General features: G+C 37.7%; 2 protein-coding genes across 2 annotated transcripts; both read left to right on the top strand.

Annotated features, from left to right (window-relative positions):
- The first annotated feature begins 1,731 nt into the window (after nucleotides 1-1,731).
- On the top strand, nucleotides 1,732-6,745 carry tusc2a (tumor suppressor 2, mitochondrial calcium regulator a). Its single transcript, XM_053499291.1, has 4 exons — nucleotides 1,732-1,823; nucleotides 4,147-4,350; nucleotides 4,913-5,033; nucleotides 6,153-6,745. The coding sequence occupies exons 2-4, from the start codon at nucleotides 4,205-4,207 to the stop codon at nucleotides 6,216-6,218; spliced, it is 333 nt and encodes a 110-aa protein (XP_053355266.1). The 5' UTR covers nucleotides 1,732-1,823; nucleotides 4,147-4,204; the 3' UTR covers nucleotides 6,219-6,745.
- Nucleotides 6,746-9,296: 2,551 nt separating this feature from the next.
- On the top strand, nucleotides 9,297-13,010 carry hyal2a (hyaluronidase 2a). Its single transcript, XM_053499290.1, has 4 exons — nucleotides 9,297-9,451; nucleotides 9,782-10,766; nucleotides 11,244-11,333; nucleotides 11,483-13,010. Exons 2-4 carry the CDS (start codon nucleotides 9,834-9,836, stop codon nucleotides 11,864-11,866), a joined length of 1,407 nt encoding a protein of 468 aa, XP_053355265.1. The 5' UTR covers nucleotides 9,297-9,451; nucleotides 9,782-9,833; the 3' UTR covers nucleotides 11,867-13,010.
- The last annotated feature ends 1,938 nt before the right edge of the window (nucleotides 13,011-14,948 follow it).

Below are 14,948 nucleotides of genomic sequence, written 5' to 3' on the forward strand. Positions count from 1 at the left end.
GGGTGGAAACAGCATAGATTTGAACCCCCAACCCCTCAGGTGTGAGGCAACAGTCCTAACAAACTAAGCCACTGTGTCAACCAGTAAGTAGGTTATGTAGTTAAAAAATATTTAATAATTAAATCCTTCCTATTCAGCACTAATCAGTATATCACTAAAAAAGACAACTTGGGTTACCTTTTCTCAGTTCATCTTATGGTAGCAGACAATGGAGCCTAAACATATTAATGAAGAATTCTTCCACTTAATGTTTTGCTGGGGCAGCTACAATGGTACCTAAAAGTAATTACCTACTCACCACATTATGAACTGGTATTGTTCATAATGATGTTTCAAATCTCATCACACTGATAAACAGATATATTTATCTTCTTATGCAACAGATTTATATTGGTCAGAGAACCAATTATACACTCATTGACATCATAAGGCAATTTACTGAAACTGCTACACAGAGACAGACACAGAGCTCCCTAATTGCTAATATTAACAGCCCTTTTCCTGGGTCACACTATAATAATAATAATAATAATAATAATAATAATAGACATAAAGCATACAATGAATTTGAAAACAGACAGCCTATAAAATAGATTATCAAACATTCATTTAACTTGGAAACTGCTGAGCCTCAGGTGTCTGAAGAATATCTCAGTTCATCTGTTCTGTTACAGTGCAGTAAAGAGTGAGATCCTCTGGCTCTAAGTCTCCTGGGATAAGCTCCAGGCCCCCTGGTGACCCTCTATATGGGATGAAGCAGTATAGACGATAAGTAAGTGAGTGAGTGCAGCAACCACTTTTCAGCCGAAAAAAACTAAACAAACAAAAACAAACAAACAAAAGCTGCTGGGTTTTTCCTGCAAAAAAAAAAAAAAACAGGTGCAACAGTCAAAGTCCTCAGAACTTGTTGGTTCTGTAGAATGCTTGGTAAAACTTTGGAGCTAATTTTCATATAAAGCTGCACAAATTGTAACTGAGACTAAAGGCTCCTCAAAGTGTCTTCATACCAAATACAGTACAACTACTGGGCTTTACAGTTTTCTGGGCTTTATTTATTTATTTATTTATTTATTTATTTATTTAATTTTAGTACATATGTGCTCTATAGCATTTATTTGCATGATGATTTGCCTAAGACTATGTATGTATGTAAGTAGTAAATGATATTTGTATAGTTGGATTATGTTAACACAGCTGAAGTGAACAGGTTTTACAGTCAATAAAGTAATTTATCCATGCTCTCATCAGTCCAATAACTTGGGGTATTTTACTATTGTTTACCAACCAACGTTAGATACCAAGTAAAATTCAGCATAAGCAAAGAGATGCTTAATATGGAGTCCAGTTTCAGTTTTGGAGGCTCAGGTATAACATTTTTTGTAGGATTTTAGGCTTAAACTGTTAAGCGAATGTAGTCACAAGGCCTCGGAGAACAGCTGTTTGCATCACCCAAGTCTAAGACCATCTTCATGGTCAATTGGACCCGTCTCCAGTCAACACACGCATCCCAAGCAGACCACACCGGGCCTCCATACGATGAGATCTCCAACCAGAAGCCGGGCATCAGGGTGAGTTAGAGAGGTCAGGAGGGCAGAGGGGGCAGAAGGTGGGGTCTGAATCGCTGTAAGAATAAAATAGGACTGAATTGAAGGAAGAGGACGCGCTACTGCACATTCCAGATCAGTAGGTGGCGGTATTGCACAATAAACCGTTTTCCAGCCGCCGTTAAAAACAACACGAAGGAGAAAGAGAGGAAGAAGGACGAAGACGAGGCTTCTGTGTAAACATGATAATGGCGAAAAGCTAACGGTGACATGAGGACAGTACGTATGACACTGACAAATAAATTCGTTTGTTATTATACATTGCATAAAACAACAATTTCTTAGTTGCTGTTTTGTAGACAACACTTATCTTACTGGCAGTTCCATTTATTTATTTATTTATTTATTTATTCATATTAACCGGATACTGTTTAAACAGGGTCAGGTAGCTAACGTTACCCAGATGCAGTACGTTACAGTTAGACAGTCTTATATACAGGTTCTGCTCCGTGAACACGGTGAGGAAAATCTAGTATTTTGAAGATGTTTTTGTGGCTAAAGTAAGCAGGGTCGTCCAAAAAAATAGGTCATGTTTTTATTAATAATCGGAGTTAAGGTTTTTGATGTAGCAGTAATAAAAAGAAATAAAAGCAAGATTTTTAAAACCATTAAATATTCTTATGTGTTTTTACTAACAGGAGTCAGTCACCAAGGAGAGTCTTTGCATCTCTGAAGGGAAAAAGGGCAATAATAATTCATACTTTTCTCTTTAGGTTGGAATAAATCCATAAAATCTGAGTAAATCTGATGGTAGTAATAATATTAATGTTTGGAGTGCAGATGTTTGTTCAGCCTTGCATACTTTCTCAGCTTGCATTTAACACACTTATGTTGTGCAGTCTGATGCATTGAAAAAATATTATGATGTTTTTGTAGTCCCTCAAGTTATATGTATATGCAAGTTATAGTTTATTTCTCCTGAAAGCTTTGTAGGTCATTTTGTTCAAGTCAAACCAGGGCTTTTGAATGTGTAGAATAACAGAACACAGTTATGAGAGTAAAAACTAATTTTTTTTCTCTAACCCGCTTTGGCACGGGACCAAAAATGCTCTCGTACCATCAAGGTAAACTTCAAGGTAAAAGTTTTTCAGCATGTGATCAGATTGCCTGGTTGATGTCTGCTTCACACTGTCCTCCCAGGAACTCCTTTAATGGCCCAAACATGATAAAATAGCTTGGAGCGAGATCAGGACTGTATGGGGGAATCTGGAAATAACCCCCAGCCAGGTTATTGTTTCTTGAAAGTGGTGTTGGTGAATGATTGTGTGTACAGTTCCCACACAGATGTGTCTCTTCTGCAAGCTTGATTTTTAAGTATTTTACTGCAACCGTACCATGCTTGTACACTTTTGTAAATTTCAGTCAGTTTAACGCCTTCATTCACAAGAAATTTCATCACAGCTCCTTGTATTTTCATAAACTTGTAACTTATTGATTCAGCCAATTCATCTGTTTTCTTACTGAATCAAAACAACAAGGAACTGGGATCTCTTTTCATTGAGAGAGCGAATGATCACAAACCCACATCTTGAGTCAAATTGTCCTAATTCCTGTGGATTTGCCAGTTCCTGTAACACAGGGTACGATTATCCAACCCAATCCTGACTGGGCTTGATAACAAGCATACACTATAAAGTTTAAAAGCTGTCACAAGTCGAACAGTCAGCAACTGCAGCAATGTCAAACAACATAGATTTTTTTATCCTGCCACCATTTTATCTATATACTAAGAATACATTTATATAAATATATTTTGACATGGCCATTTCACGAAGCAAGTCAGGAGATGTCATGAGAGATGGCCAGTTTGAAAGTTTCCAAAGACATATTAACCATGTTAAAACTTATGAAGCTGTAATGGCGCCCCCAAGGGGAAAACACTGTAGTTAAACCTCCATAATTTCCAGACAATTCGACACAAGACCACCAAACTTTTCAACTAAGCACAATGCCTGAATTGTATCTTTATTATAGGAATGAGCTGTTTTATCCAGTATGCCATGGAAAAGCAGTGCTTTGTCTTTTAGCTCCTTTTTCAAATTGTAACAAACAAAGTCAGCTTTGTTTATGGAACCTTTGTAAAGTTATCATGAATCTGGCTTACGTGCAAACCCAGGTTGTGGAATGCACAATCAGGTAACAAATAAAACATAATTTCATACTAAATAAAATACCTTATATTAACACTACCTGATGTGTGTCAGTGCAGTAAAGATGTGTTGTATGAGTTATGTTAGTTAGGATTGTCTTAATAGCACCAGTGTTTTGGATTGTAGTTTGTAGTGCTGAATATCTTCTACTAAATACCACCAATCCTATCAGTATACTGCGGCCTGTGCTGTAAACTTGCGTCACTGCCCAGGAACATACTGTCTGAGGTTATAATAAGAGCCTGCTGTTGTGGTTTCTAGTGCTAATTAAAGAGCACTAGAGGAACCATAGGGTTTGCTTTGAAGCCCCACCACAAGCACATCTAGTAGAGTAAACTGATTTTTGCTTTGTAGCTAAACCACATGTGCATTTTCTTTCTTTTTTTTTTCAGGCCTGAGCTACAGAGACTGTACCTGTCAGTACCCATTAATGATGCCCTGTCATTAAAGATGGGAGGCAGCGGATCCAAAGCTAAAGGGGTCTGGCCTTTCACTGGCTCAGGGGCTAGTGGAGACCCTCCTGAGGTCAATGATCAGTCTTTGGCCCGAATGTGTGGCTACAAAAATGCAACCCCGTTTGTCTTTACAAGGAGGAGGTACATATAGTTCACCATGTATTGCAACTATGATTGGTTAAAAGACTATGATTGACTTCCTTTGTTATTTGTAATTTTTTGAGAAGGTTTTTTTATTTGGCACAATATTCCAAAAGATTATGTACTGTTATTGGAGTTTATGGCGCATACTCACAAATACATACAGTAGCTTAATAGAATTTCCCACAGTTTTGTAACAGTTTTATTTGCTTAAACCTGTCCTGTTATACTAAACTTCAGTATTAAGTATACTTAAGTATAACTACTGATCAATCCCCACCATATCTCTCTTCTTCCTCTCAAGGTTTCTTTCTGTTGTCATCGCAGGGAGTTTTTTTTTTGTCACAGTCACCCTGTTTATTTATAAATTAATTTATTTATTTTTACCTTATTTTCATATTTTAGATTGTGTAAAGCTGCTTGTTAAAAGCTCTATATAAAGAAAAAATTGAATTCAATTAAATAAATCTCAACATTAAGATATAGGTGTTTTTTTGCCTAAAACATAAGGAGACTTGAGGAGAAACATGCAGGTTTACTAGTTGCTGATGTGTGCTTGCAGCTCTCTGTATTATGATGAGGATGGAGATCTGGCCCACGAGTTTTATGAAGAGACAGTGGTGACTAAAAACGGGCGAAAGAAGGCAAAGTTGAAGAGGATCTACAAAAACCTCATACCTCAGGTAGTGTTTTTTTTTGTTATTTAACAAAAAAAATCACAACCCCCCCCCCCTATCGCTGCTATATTAACCGTCACGATTCACAGAAGATTTTTCACTACATTTTGGAGCATGGTTTGTGGGAATTAGGTCTACAGGCACAGGAGGATTAATGAGCTCAGGCACTGATGTTGGGAGAGGAGGCCTGGTATGCAGATGTTATGGTACAACAAACAAAGTTGCCCATTTTTGTGCTTCCAACTTTGTGGCAACAGTTAAGGCAAGAGCCACATTTACGTATGATGAACAGGTGCCCACATAGTTTGGTCATGTGCAAAAGCCTTAGGCAGATGGAAATAAAGGCTGCAGAGCACGGATACCTCACCAAATATAACCAGACACAAAAAAACCCACTATAAAGCCTAGAAAACAGTAACTAATAAATTCAGTTGCTGCTGCTTCTTTTTTGCAATCAAACCCCAGCAGTTTTAATTTTGTTATGTGGTCACTTATGTAATGTATGTAATAAATAGTTTTTTATAACTTTATTTTGTGGTAGTATGCTGATGTTTAAAATCAGGAATACTTTCGTACTGACACATAAGTAATAAAAAATAAAATCTATAACTAAGTTTGTGCTCATAAACACAGGTTGCCTAAGACTTGCAGAGGACTTTATAGTGTCTTGTTCTACAGCTATTAGAAATAAAGTGTGTCAGTGGCATAGAGTCAGGATTATTTGTTTATGATGAGAATTACAAATGAGTTTGTGATACATAATGAGTGTACAGTAGTAACAGAAGATTAAAAACTATATACAGTAGCTCCAAAAGTCCAGAATTCTGCAGATTTTTTTTTATGGATACTGAAAGTTTTAGAGATACTGCAGTATTGAGTAGCACACAATCTGTCATGTTATATTATCTACTACCGTTCAAAGCTTTTGACCTTTATCTACATGGTTTTATGTACTTTACTGCTGCAATATGATTGATTGATTACATAACTGCATGTGTATATACAGTTATATGGGTGGTCCAAATAAATAGGACTGTGTAAAACTATCTATTTCATTCATTTTGTAATGTACAATGCCAAGATTTCCTTAAAAATAAACCGCTTGCATTTCTTTTTTTTTTTTAGGGGATTGTGAAACTGGATCATCCACGAATCCATGTCGACTTCCCAGTCATTATCTGTGAAATTTAAAAGATATGTCACAGACGTGAGACTAGGAGATGTTTCATCAATCAAGCCTTTCACATCTCCAAGACAATCTTGCCTGTTCTGATAGGCATTAGTGGCTCCCAATATCATCATAATTTATCTCATGCAGTTTGAGCCACACTGCCCTCATGTGGCTAGAGGGACTTGGAGCAGATTTTTTTTTGTCTATAGGGGCACTCTCTCAATTGTGTAAAGTAACGCTTGAAAAGCAGACTGAATTGGAGTGTTTGTCTCCTTTATGTACTGCTAGTCAGTAAATGTATTCGTGTAAACAAGAAGTGAATACAGAGTAATGAAAATGCAGGGATTGCTGGATTTATATTTTTGCTGACTGAGCATGACGTCTTTTTGTTGTGTTGTATATAACAATTCTGTTATATGTTTGCATCTCATTGTGAGTCCAGACCTTTAGTAATAATTATTCACTGTACAGTAATTTATGAAAGGTAAAATGCTTTTAATAAAAATAAACTGGTATCAAGTGTGCAAATATATTGTAATCTTGTTATAAAACAGATTAATTATTTATTATTTTCACAAATTTATCAGTTTCATAAATGTCATTTTACCATAAGATTTTTAATACAACAATTCTAATTATGTTGTAATGCAGTGTTAATATTCAATTTAATTACATTTTCTTATGTGTATGGTGTAAAATTGCGGTTGGAATTGTGGTTCGTTGTTTGAGATAATAGCAATGGAAGTCATTTACATAACACAACTTTTGTGAAAGACATGGCGTTTGCTGTCTTTATTCTGGCAAGTTGGAATGTGGGCGGAAAAGCTAGAGGTTAAACTCTTTTGTCAGTATGTTTGCCCCATGCTTTGAAGCTCGCTGCTGGGGGCTGTCCAGTGGCTTCTGCTTTATAGTCATGGCAATAGATGCATTATCATGAGACATTCCATTGGGAACAACTGCCCACCCTTGGTTTAAATAAAGAGGGGGAGGGACGGTTGCTGAAAGCGATTGCGCAGAGGCCCCTGACTCATGCACTTAGATATCTGGAAGCTTTAGAGATGTCCCCCCCCCCCCCCCCCCCCCCCCCCCACACACACACCCATCCTGTGGACATGTTTTAAAATCAACCATACTGATAACATGGCCACTTGATAAAGTTTGTAAGAGTGAAACACATGAGAGTGATGAAATTTGAAGGTCATGTTTGTTTGCAGAGCTGTTGATTCTGTGTATGTGGGAGGAATATTGTGATAGGCACAATGTATTGTTTTTTTTTCCTTAGTAGAAATCACAAGTAAAACCTAACAAATAAACCTAATATTTGTCTTAAAACATCCAGACAGAAATTATAATCACCATTAAACAGTTTATTCTAGCATTATCACATCAATACTCTTTCTTTGCAATCACTTTTAAATTGATTTGTTTTTAAAGAAAAGGGCATGGCATGGGACATCCTTGGGTGTAGGGATGGGTGGACTTGCATTCATGCAAAGGGTGTGTGTGCTCAGAATTGTCTTTCTTTCTTTTTTTTTTTACCATTTCCTTGCCTGGCCTGTTCTGAGTGAGCAGTGATGTAAGGCCCTGAAGTAGGCTGAATGTGGAAAGGAAGGAAACTCCTCTCTTATACGCACACACTCTCATAGAGGCCACATACAGAAGCACTAGTTGAATCAGCAGAACCCAGGAGCAAAAGCGGAACAGGATCTGGGAAGGTTGCTGTTAGACAGGAACACAGCTAAGTACAGGAACACGTTGGGCCAACAAATGTTCTCATGTCCGACCTGTCATGTTCTCCCTCGAGGCACTAGACTTCCACGTATATCCTGTCTTCAGAAGAAAAGCTTTTAGGACATTGGGCCTCCTCAACAATTAACATGCCTTACTTTGTATCAAATTTAATTAGATTGTTATACCTGGTAAATGAATATTAATTAGGAATATATATATATATATATATATATATATATATACACACACACACACACATATGTATATACATGTATATATGTATATATACATATAATCTAGACAGGGTTTCTCAAACATTTTGCAGTCAGCAACCCCTTTAACCGTACAATTAATTTAATGAACTCTGCTTAAAAATTCTGAAATATATTAGACTTAGTTTTATTGTGTATATTAATATTTGAACCATAGAGCTTTTCAATCCAGTGAAATAATTTTCAACAAATGGGTCAGTTTATAGGTCAAATAGCTTATTTATAAACTCTTGCAATCCAAAGGACCGTCAATTTTGATATTAAATATTGAATTGTGCATTCCTCAGTGGAAAACAAACAAACAAATGTATAAAAACAAACTTAATGGGTGCCTAAATGTCTGTACTTTGCAAACCACTGATTTAAAATTGTTATGCCTATGAATAAAATAACCTGTAATAGAATGACTATTTTAATTGTCAACTGTAGTGTGACTACTGACATCTTTAGGGGAAATATAATACCAGACTGCTGCCTAATTCAATTAGAGTTAAAAAAAAAGGGGGGATAACAGCTGTTATGTATACACCCCCTCTAAGCCCATGGGGTTTCATGATTTTCATTTCATTCGATATTGTAAAACAATTCTGAAGGCATCCAAAAATATACACTAATCTCTTTTGAACTGTGGAGATTGAGATGTGTTTGCTAGTTATGCTCTGTAAAGTCTTGATAACGGCTCTAATCTAAGATGCTGATAATTGATACATTTTGAGGCTAGTACCTCTAAATAAACTTCTATTGTTCTTGTTACTATCCAACATGATGTTTTATGCTTTGGAAAAGTCCAGTATTGTTCTAGAATAAACAGAATAAAAAATATATCCAAACCTTTGACTGACACTCCAGATTGCCAGATAACTAATGCAATTGTGTGTGTGTGTGTGTTTTTTTTACCAGCCCGAAAATAATGCCATTTATAATGAATGGGTGGTATACGGTTGTGGAAGACACACCTACTTCGGCTCATGTAGCGTAGCAACCACACAGCCCCGCCCCCTTCTTCCTCGGGATCAATGAAAGCGCAGCTGGGACTTGTGTGTGTATGTGTGTGTGTGTGTGTGCGCGCGCGTGTGAGAGAGTCCACTATAAAACTTCAAGCAGTCATTTAGGTGATAAAGACGCTGGGACATGCGGCTGTGATTTGTGCTCAGTGCGCTCTGTGGTGATTCAGTAATGAGGAGTAGTACAGCACATGACGGATGACTTTATTTAACTGGGAATGCTTTCTCTTTTTTTTTGTCTAAACGGTAAGTTGTGTTACCTTTCAGTTTAAAAAAAATTGCTTCAATAGTTTCATGAAGTTTTCAATGATTACTCAGAGTGTCTCTCTCACACCGTGTAATACAGGCTATTTAACTGTGTAATGATACTGTTAAAAGTGGATTTCTTTTAAAGGAGCAGCTTTATTTTGTTATTTTTTTACTTGTCTGAATGTAAAATTTCCAAATCGTTTTTTTAAACTTCTAGTTAAGACAGCCATATCTTTTATTATCTTTTTTTTTTTTTTTTTAATAATCGCTGTTTATACAAGAGCAACGTTTTCCAACTAAAATGTGACTCATTCTTCATTTAAACAGATAATAGCAGAAGAAAAAAAATATCTCTTCCTGAGAAAGGACCACAGAAGGCATGGCTAACTGGTTTCTGTCTGAATGGAAACTCTGGTTACTGGTTTCATTAGTGATGGACTCTTTTACTGATGCCCATATCCTTAATCCCACAAGATGGCCTCTGTACAAGCATAAGCCTTTGCTGCTAGCCTGGAACGCCCCCACTGAGGACTGCCGGCCACGCCACAATGTTCATTTTCAGCTGGACCTGTTCCAGATTGTGGCTTCACCCAATGAGGGTTTCACCAAACAGAACCTGACCATTTTCTACAAGGATCGTCTCGGCCTGTACCCGTATTTTAATACTGACAACAGTCCGGTGAATGGTGGCCTTCCTCAAATTGCCAGTCTGACCCAGCACCTTGAAAAAATGCCCCAAGGCATAGAAAAATATATTCATAACCAAGAAGCACAAGGACTTGCTGTCATTGACTGGGAGGAGTGGCGGCCCCTTTGGATTCGCAACTGGGATACCAAGAACATTTACAGAAACCAGTCACGGCTGTTCGTGTCCAAAAAGAACCCCACTTGGGACCCCATCCGCGTGAACAAAGTGGCCCAACAGGAATTCGAGATGTCAGGCCGCACATTTATGCTCAAGTCCCTGCAGTTGGCCAAAAGTCTGCGTCCAAACCAGCTTTGGGGATTCTACCTGTTCCCTGACTGCTACAACCATGATTACCTCAAAAGCCTGGAAAGCTACACGGGACGCTGTCCAGACCCAGAAATGGCAAGGAATGACCAGCTGAGGTGGCTGTGGACGGAGAGTACTGCCCTTTTTCCATCCGTCTACATAGGATCAGTGCTGCGTTCAACGACTTTTGCGCGTCAGTTTGTTCGGAATAGAGTGAAAGAGGCCATGAGAGTCGCATCTCTGGGCTCTGATCTGGCACGTCCAGTGTTTGTGTATGTTCGTCCCATGTATGTCAATGCCCTGGAGCTTCTTACTGAGGTGAGATTGTCAGATAACTAATGCAAGTTTTTTTTTTTTTTATTTAGGAGAAATAACCCTTTTAACTTATAATAATAACTATAACACAACTATAACACCTTTTTTGAATTGATTTGACCATAAATGTTTAAACTCAAATCTGTTCAAATTTCCACAAAGCTTTTTTTGGACCCTAACCTTGACCTTTCCCCCTTATCTCTACCAGCAGCCTTTTCCTGCTCCAAAAGCATGCATAGATTTCTGTATTTTTGTCTGCACGCAGGAAGGGAGGTGGTCACATTTTCACGACCACCACCCACCATACCAGTCATTTATTATTCGTTTATTTCCTTACTGGAATTACTTACTGAAGCCGAATAGTAGGAAATTAGTAGGAAATAGCATTATTAAAAATGCCACCAGAACTAGCAAAGGGCCATTGACTGCTGCATGCAAAGATTTGACCCAATCAGTGATAACTCCTGTTTCTTTTCACAGACTGACCTGATCTCCACCATTGGAGAAAGTGTGGCACTTGGTGCTGCAGGCATTATACTCTGGGGAGATGCCAGTTATGCGAGCAGCAGTGTAAGCATTTGCATATTAGATTAAAATATCTTATTTAAATAATGAAAAATATGTTTCTTTCATCTATTATTGTCTGTACATATTGTTTCACCCAAATAATCTTTTTCTGCATGCATTGTTTCTTTTATCCTTGCTTCCTCTCTCTTCAGGGCATTTGCAGCAGGCTGGCTGAGTATGTTCAGGGGCCACTGGGTCATTACCTTCTCAATGTTTCCAGTGCGGCTGAACAGTGTAGTCACTTACTGTGTGGTGATGTTGGTCGCTGTTTGCGTCGGCACCCCGACTCGGATTCGTACTTGCACCTAGACCCTCAGAACCACAGAATTGTGGTTCGGAGGGAACGCCTGGTTGTTGATGGCCACATGGGGCCTGAGGAGATAAAACGCATGAAGAAGGATTTTATCTGCCAGTGTTTTAGCGGCTATCAAGGGCATAACTGTGAGGAGCGGGATCCTGCATATGACACAGGACACGGGCACAAACTGCATGTATCGTGGAGTCTTCTCTTTTTGCTGCTCATGTTACTGGACTGAGACTTAAGGAGTAGTGGACATTTATAGACTGCTGTGGACATTTTTACATTTCTTACACAAAGAAAGCATTTGCTTCTGTGTCATTTTGTAGAATGCAACCTTGTTATACAGTTTCTAATGCCTCTTTCGTGTTGTTATAAAGGTTTTTATGATAATTTAATTTTTATATAAATATTCCAGGGATTTCAGTAAAATATGTAAGAAATCTGATAGTTGGCTAACAAATGCTGCATTATTCGAAAATCAGTCTAAAGCCCTATGGCCGATTGTATGGTATGAAAGTTGTTATGTGTGTAGAAAGTTATGTTTGTCTCTAGTGATTACACAGCACTGATATGAAAGCATATAAACACAGGAAAAATATTTCAAACAAGCACTTTTTTTATCGTCACAGATAATAGATTCACAAATGACATCAGAGACAAGCTGAGTCTGAGAATCATTATTATCATACTGATAAATGTGTTACATATGTAAGAGATCATTGAAATGTATTTTTATTTAAATTATTTTTTTTATAATATGTTGCTATGAGATGATGGCACTATGACTTAACGACTACTACTAAGACTTTTTATTTGCCATCACTTAGATCCGATTTAGACAACTTTTTAAGGTTTACATTCTCTCGTTCTTTTAATAAATACCCAATGTGCTGCACTTGGTGCACTTAGATGATCCAGTTTACTTTTTTCTACTGTGTCTCTAAAATTATGACTTAGATGTTGGATAAACTATATGTGTGTGCATGGCAAAGAAGTGGTGAGGGAAAAGAGACCATTTGATTACATATTATGTTGTGTTACATATAATACCATTTTATAAACAACTTTTTGATGTATGCTAAATAGACACTCAAGAAGTGCCATGAACTCCATAAATATTTACAACAAGGCAACAACATATTTATTATAATCTAGATGGAAGTAAGGTTTTTGACTTAACGTGGGGTTACAGTGCTATAAAGTGAATCATAAAAAAAGCACATACTGCATCTATAACACTTGCTTTCGCAAAGGGGCCACTGTCTGCATTTTGCCAGCCCACAATTACAGGCTTTCACATGCCAAGCAGTTCTATTTGTGTCCTCTAGTTCATTGGGGGGTTTCCAATCTAGAGATTTTAGCGAGATGCCACAGAAAAACACAAATGTATTAACAATTCTTTTTTGTTAATACAGACTGTAATGAAATGTCATTCACCTTCATTAAGTGTTTAACAGATATTTACGGTCAAGTCAATGGGAATATTTTACAAACTTTCTAAGGCTTATTACTGTAAATACTTTTGTATGACAAGGTCATCCAAAAACACCGGGTAGTGTTGGTAAGAGCCGACCCAAGGGCTGTAAGGAAAAGTGAAGAAAGGTGAGACATTAAAAATGTTTTTTATTGTTTTGTCTAAGTGGCTTAGTGGTCAGCATTGTCGCCTTGCACCTCCAGGTTCTGGGTTGGATTCCCGCCTCGGGTCTGTGTGCATGGAGTTTGCATGTTCTCCCTGTGCTTGGTGGGTTTCCTCGGGTACTCCAGTTTCCTCCCACAGTCCTTAAGACATACAGAATAGACTAACTACCGTTTCCAAATGGCCCATAGTGTGTTTGTGTGTGTGCTCTGATGGATTGGCACCCTTTCCAGGATGTACACTGCCCCATGTCCTTAGCATCTTGGGATGGGCTCCAGGCCCCCAGTGACCCTGTGTGTATGACAAAGCGTTTTTCTCCAAGTTGTCTTTTTGGTTTTCCTATTTCAGTAGATCTGCTAGTCAAATGAAATAAAATATATGCATCTACAAAGCAGCCGGAAAACGTTACTTTTAAAATATAAGTATATTTCTGTGGCTTAACATGCAACAAGTAAAGGGTAAATTGATTTAAATCAATGGGTAAATTGAGCCACCTGAAGGTAAAACCACAGTTTAAACCAAGCAATACATTTGTTAACATACAGTCAGCATTTTTAACTTGTGAAAACAAACCACAAGTTACAATTTCAGGACCATCAAACAATTACATTTCAATTATCAAGGTTGCAAAAATATTATTATTATTATTTGCAGTTCTTTCAGCCTTGAGGTGGAGATAGCTTATCACTTCCACTGATTATTCTTACCTCATTGCCTTCAAGGCTATTGACGGTGGTTTCTGCATTTGTTTGCAAAATTTACTATACTAAAGTCACCAATAGATCTGACATGTCAGCTTCAGTTCTCACATTTCTCATTGTTAAAGATTCTCATTCTCAGAAGTGTCTTTAAGTAGGACAGGAACTTCACTCTCTTTTGAGCTGCGTTTCCTTTCTTTGTTTTTTTATTCTACTTTCCAGTGGCGGCTGGTGAAAATTTTTCCTGGTGGGGCTGATGTGACAAAATATTTCTTTGCTTAGTCCAATATAAGAATTAAAATCAACAGTCAGACGATGATTACAATTAACAGTAATGATTTAATCTCCTCCTCAAAATCACCAGTTTCACAGATAAAGTAAATGAACAAATTTCCATTGTATAATACGCCATGCATGCTTAAGAGTATCAAATACAATAATCAGCATCAAAGGGTATGATCAGCTGGATCACCTTCCCAGCGAAGTTGCATCTCAAAGTGGTTTACACAAAGAAAAACAGTTTAAAAAATGCAATTTAACACAACAGTCTAAAACGGGTATATTAATAAGGATCTCACCGAATTTGGTGGAAACTGCTCTTCGCTCGTTAAGTTCGCCATCATTACTCTGATTGACTGCGCCTCTCTCTGATTGGCCGCGCCTCAAAAGAAAAAAAAAAACTTAAATCTCGCGGTATTTTCTGCGGCTTGGGGCAGAATTTCCAGCGCCCCAAGACCATAAAATTCTGAGAACCTGATTGGCCGCATATTTATTAATTTACCCTAGCAACAGCTACATGACGGGCTATTTGGCTGCACTCAGGGGCGCTTTTTCTCAGCGCCCCATGACAGAAACGATACAAGTCTGTCTGTGGAAATTCACTGTTGAATGAATGTCACTAGGTGGGAAATGTTGTATATGTTATTCATATCGCATGTAGACACATACTGGTGGGTAAACCGAATTTAAAAACTTAATTTGTA

This window comes from Clarias gariepinus, chromosome 6 (genome assembly GCF_024256425.1).
Source record: "Clarias gariepinus isolate MV-2021 ecotype Netherlands chromosome 6, CGAR_prim_01v2, whole genome shotgun sequence".
NCBI lineage: Eukaryota > Metazoa > Chordata > Actinopteri > Siluriformes > Clariidae > Clarias > Clarias gariepinus.

Excerpts from the sequence above, each read along its gene's own strand:
- hyal2a (XM_053499290.1), top strand. The coding sequence starts at position 9,834 with ATGGCTAACTGGTTTCTGTCTGAATGGAAACTCTGGTTACTGGTTTCA. Across the intron at positions 10,767-11,243 it reads CCCTGGAGCTTCTTACTGAG|ACTGACCTGATCTCCACCAT; the intron begins GTGAGATTGTCA and ends TTCTTTTCACAG. Across the intron at positions 11,334-11,482 it reads CCAGTTATGCGAGCAGCAGT|GGCATTTGCAGCAGGCTGGC; the intron begins GTAAGCATTTGC and ends CTCTCTCTTCAG.
- tusc2a (XM_053499291.1), top strand. The coding sequence starts at position 4,205 with ATGGGAGGCAGCGGATCCAAAGCTAAAGGGGTCTGGCCTTTCACTGGC. Across the intron at positions 4,351-4,912 it reads TTTGTCTTTACAAGGAGGAG|CTCTCTGTATTATGATGAGG; the intron begins GTACATATAGTT and ends GTGTGCTTGCAG. Across the intron at positions 5,034-6,152 it reads ACAAAAACCTCATACCTCAG|GGGATTGTGAAACTGGATCA; the intron begins GTAGTGTTTTTT and ends TTTTTTTTTTAG.